The 5184-nt window shown below is 42.1% G+C and overlaps 1 protein-coding gene across 1 annotated transcript; it reads right to left on the reverse strand.

Annotated features, from left to right (window-relative positions):
- Positions 1-2907: 2907 nt before the first annotated feature.
- On the reverse strand, positions 2908-4548 carry LOC141372039 (large ribosomal subunit protein eL39-like). Its single transcript, XM_073890503.1, has one exon. The coding sequence runs from the start codon at positions 4531-4533 to the stop codon at positions 4261-4263; it is 273 nt and encodes a 90-aa protein (XP_073746604.1). The 5' UTR covers positions 4534-4548; the 3' UTR covers positions 2908-4260.
- Positions 4549-5184: the final 636 nt, after the last annotated feature.

Raw genomic sequence — 5184 nt, forward strand, 5'->3', positions numbered from 1 at the left:
CAGGAGCACCAAGGTGCCCAGACCGTTTGACCCTTGTTAGACAGAAAAGCCTACAGGGGCCCAGCCCACTCCAAGCCCTGTTCTGGAACTAGCCCAGCCTCTGAGCTCAAATTCCCACTATACCCCTTCCTGGCTCCTTAATGTCAAGCTGGGAGCATCTGTTGCCCTGGAACTCCCATCCAGGTAGGAGTAAATGTGCCTAGGACTGGGGGCTGAAGGGATGTGGGGATTCCAGACTCTTGCAACAATAATACCTAGGAGTTCTACCTCAGAGCCTGGCCTAGGTGTCTCTCCTAAATAGATAAGTGGATCTACTGACATTGGAGGAGAATAAGGGTGAATTAGCACACCTCTCTCCCCCTACTCCAGGATCTCAATCTAGTGAAAGGATATATTCACAATGAACTCATCAACAGAGATAAAGCTGAAGTCAGCCATTGTACCTCCCTAATCCACTTACCCCTCACTTCTGAACACCAGGCATCAGAACCTCTAGTATAGGACTCCTCTGCACCCCAGCCACCCTAGAGATTGTCAAACACTACTTAGGCTCTGTCAGGAGTTCACCAAGCCAAAATCTTCACCCAACAGTTGCAACCCTTGGGTGGACACTCACAACTCAGACGTTAGCTATCCAAGCTTATGACCCCTTCCCCAACGTCTACATCCAGCCTGGCCTGGGGACCAAAAGATGGGCTTGGTTCAGGGCTACAAGCTCCAAAATATGCACAAGGTGCTTGAGAAATTAACAAAATCAGTTCTAACCTCTAGAAAAACAAGTAGTGATTGTCAAGAACTGTGCAGGGGCTGGGATTTTACTCTATTTTTTAAAAGGATTTATTTATCTATTTTAGGTGGGGGAGAGAGCACAAGTTGGGGGAGGGCCAGAGGGAGAGAATCTCAAATAGACTCTGCGCTGGGCATGGACCCTGATGCGGGGCTCGATCCCAGGACTCTGAGATCATGACCACAGCCAAAATCAAGAACCAGACACCCAACCAACCAAGCCACCCAAACATCCCTAGATTTTACTCTGTTTTAAAGTTAGCAAGATATTCTATTACTGCTTCGTGAATGCTGGCAGAAGACACAAGACTCCTCGGTGAGATATCAAGGATTTTATTACTCACAGAACAGCCACAGCAAGAGCTTTAGCATGTTTTTTTGTTTTGTTTTGTTGTATCAGTTCCCCATGTCTATCAAATGCCTTGGGTGTGGCACAGGATGTATGACCGGTGCCTACTCATACAGTGGGCTGTGTTACAGGAGAAGAATGCTAAGGTTTGGGGTTACACTCCTTTTATAGGAAGAAAAAGCAAGTCTGATCTTTGTCTAGGGAGAAATGTTTCCTTATCTTTCAAGGTTGCTTGTTGTAAATACAATTCTGAGAAACGGCCTGGAAAGCAGTCAGTGTCCTACATTCTTGGCATACCCAGTAAAAACATTCAGGGATGCAAAGAGCCCATAGTAGGTTGTCTCTCTCAACCATAACTAGCAATGGTTAAAAACAAATGAATGGTGAGAAAAAAAAAAAGTGCTTTCTATGTCCTGGAATAAGTCCTAGGAGAGATACCCAGGTTAAAAAGAAAATCAATTCAGAAATACCCCACAAATTATGCTTAATGATTACTTTTTTAGCTGATAAGTAGAATTGGGGTTTTCTGTGTCCTTATCAAAGAAGAAAAGAGAGATAGAAGATATTATCATGGAGACAACATGAATGTTGAAGAATCTGTGGTAACTTGAGAAGGGCTTGAAAAAAAAAACCTTCAGGGGTCAGGGGCAAGTGGTGGTAAATCCCAATGGGACAAGAAAGTAGAATAGGCCCGGGTGCCTGGGTGGCTCAGTTGGTTAAGCGACTGCCTTCGGCTCAGGTCATGATCCTGGAGTCCCAGGATCGAGTCCCGCATCGGGCTCCCTGCTCAGCAGGGAGTCTGCTTCTCCCTCTGACCCTCTTCCCTCTCGTGCTATCTCTCATTCTCTCTCTCTCAAATAAATAAATAAAATCTTAAAAAAAAATAAATTAAAATAAATAAAAAAAAGAAAGTAGAATAGGCCCATTTAGTCAAACAAAATGGAAGAAATGAGAACAGATGACAACCTAAACCTTTCCTTGGTACTCTTTATGGCTAAAGAGTACCAAGGTGGCTTCTCCCATGTTCCCAACCCCTGGTGTTCATGCTTTGTGTCATCCCATCCTCTTGAGTGTGGACAGACCTGTGATTTAATTGTAATTAACAGAATGATGGAAAAAGTAATAGGATGTTACTCTTGTACTTATATTACATTATATAAGACTGTCTTCTAGCATACTTATTCTAAGACTCTCCTTTCTGGCCTGATAAAGTGGCCTCGTTGGGAAAGTCCATGTACCCTCTAGGAACTGTAAATGGCCTTTAGATGCTGAGTGTGGCCTCCAGCTAAGAGTCAACAAGAATCCAGTGTCCTTGGTCATATGACTGCAAAGAAATGAATTCTGCCAACAACCTGAGTGGGCTTGGAAGATTCTTCCCCATTCAAGCCTCCAGATGAGAACACAGCCCAGCGAATACTTTATAGTCTTGTCAGACCATAAACAGAAGACTAAGCTGGAATTCTGACTCACAGAGACTGTGAGATCATAAATTGTGTATTATTTTAAGCCACTACATTTGTGGTAACTTGTTGCAGAGTAATAGAAAACTAATACACGGGGCGCCTGGGTGGCTCAGTCGTTAAGCATCTGCCTTTGGCTCAGGTCATGATCCGAGAGTCCTGGGATCGAGCCCTGCCTCGGGCTCCCTGCTCGGCAGGAAGCCTGCTTCTCCCTCTCCCACTCCCTCTGCTTGTGTTCCCTCTCTTGCTGTGTCTCTCTCTCAAATAAATAAAATCTTTAAAAAAAAAAAAAAAAGAAAACCAATACACTGCTGTAGCCATGAAAGTAAAAGAGTCTGACAGTAAGGTATATGTGGGCAGCATGCAGTTTGTGTGGGTACAAGGCACACCCATTCTCTGAGCACTTGCTTAAAGTTCAGTGAGATTATTTACAAGAGCAAATAGAGTTAGGATGAAAAGGGGGCTGTTTCACAGTATGAGCTTGGGAAGAAACAGGGAAGGAGAAGGCATTTAGGTAACTCCTCTCCCTCAGCTCATTCTGTAAAGACACATAGCTGTGGAGAGTCTGCAACCTTCCTAACAGGCTGGAACCATCTCATCCTACATATTAAATGTAAATTACCCTTTTGTGCCTTCATTTGATTTTTGATATGGGAATAGCAGATATCTGTGAAAGGCTCAAAGATATAACAGTGATCTTGTAGACAATGGGGAGGGATGTCCCCCAGGAAGTAATAAAGTAAAAGAAACCTCTGAAAAGGGAAGTGGAGAAAACAACCCAAATCAGTAAGTTTCACAGGTAGAAACAGGAGCTCCAGATTTTCTTTGGGTTCAGGAAGGAGGAACAATCAGAATAGTTCTCATTGCTTTACACAGAACAAGTGTTGAATAAATCTTTCTTACAGAAATGCTGCAAAGATGGTTGGAGGAAGCAAAGAGTTTGAGATCACAGTGTCAGTATCCTCTCTATAGTTCAAAGTGGGCCATAAGGGTCTGAGAAGACCAATTCTTTAGAACTTGTTTCTAGAAACAGTGTAATCGTAAACTCATCATATCCACTGTGCTTCCTCAGAGACGGAACCTGATTGGTGAGTTGCAGTTAGCAGGGATGATGATAGGTAACCAATACTACAGAAGTGGGTCATTTCTTTGATCACAGGAGAGAGCTACCAAATTTGTAATTTGGCCAGTTTCCATATCATATCACATTTCTTTTGGATATATACTGAAGAGTAGAAATGCTGGGTCATATGAAAATTCTTTTTAGATTTTTGAGGAACCATGAAACACTTCCACAGCAGCTGCATCACTTTACATTTCTACCAGCAATGTACCAGCATCCCAATTTCTCCATATCCTCCCATTATTTTCTATTTTTGAGAATAGTGCTGGTTAGCCATTTACGTATCTTCTTTGAAGAAACGTCTATTCACATCCTTTCCATTTTTTTTTTTTTTTTTTTTTAGAGCCGAGAGGTCTCACATTTATTACTGAACCAACCTACTGGTGCAGAGGAATAGTCAGAGAGAAAAATCATTTCCATGATAAGACAAGTCTATGGCCAGGTAGGAAGGATGTTTACAGAATGATAGAACACATGATCTTCACGCAGCTTAATTAAATATGTATGCCAATTAGGTGTGTCATCTCATGACGTGTGACGCCTTACAGACCCAGGTTGGTTCTTCTCCAGTGCCTCCTTTTGGAGTTGTACCTGATCTTATTACCAGTTTTCATCCGAATCCACTGGGGAATGGGACGATTCTGCTTTTGTTTCTTGGCCAGGAATCGCTTGATTCTGAAAGTCTTGTAAGAAGACATGGCGAGAAGCAGCCAGCCACGCAGAGCAGGATGGTGGCGAAAAAAAGCCACATCCTTTCCATTTTTGAACTGAGTGTAGTTGTTGTTGTCGTTGACTTGTAGGAGCTCTTTATACATAGTAGATATTAATTGCTTACTAGATATATGATTTGCAAATATTTTCTCCTATTCCATGGGTGTCCTTTCACTCTCTTCGGTGAATCCTTTGATGCACAAGTTTAAATTTTGAGGAGGTCCATTTTTCTATTTTTTCTCTTGTTGTCTGTGCTTTTGATGTTATACTTAAGAAACCATTGCCAAATCCAAGGTTGTAAAGATATTTCCCTGTTTTTTTCTAAGAGTTTTATATAATTTTACCTCTTAAACTTAAGCAAACATACATTCTTTCTTCTGTCTCTCTTTGATATCTCTTCCCAAAAAAACCCCCGAAAAACAGATTTCAGGATTCCAAGCTTTGTGACCTTTTTCAAATTGCTTAAAATCTCTGAGTCTCAGTTTAAGTAAAGGGATAATTTCACAAGATTGTTTTAAGAGTTATATGTTTAAACATAGTATAGTGCCTAGCACACTGGAGTTCAATAATCCCATGCATTCTTCTTCCTTCAAAGGACTTTCTCTTCCAGGACCTGCCAGCATCAATTATTCCACCTGATCTTAACGGCTTGCTTGTGGACAGTCAAGCCCCGGACCCCAAGTCTCCTATCTTTGCTTCAGAGGCCTCACCGGTCCTCCCTTCCCTTAATGCCCTTTGCTCTAATAGAAGTTCCT

Source organism: Callorhinus ursinus, unplaced genomic scaffold (genome assembly GCF_003265705.2).
Source record: "Callorhinus ursinus isolate GAN/ISIS: 27379988/994484 unplaced genomic scaffold, GSC_fseal_2.0 scaffold415, whole genome shotgun sequence".
Taxonomy (NCBI): Eukaryota; Metazoa; Chordata; class Mammalia; order Carnivora; family Otariidae; genus Callorhinus; species Callorhinus ursinus.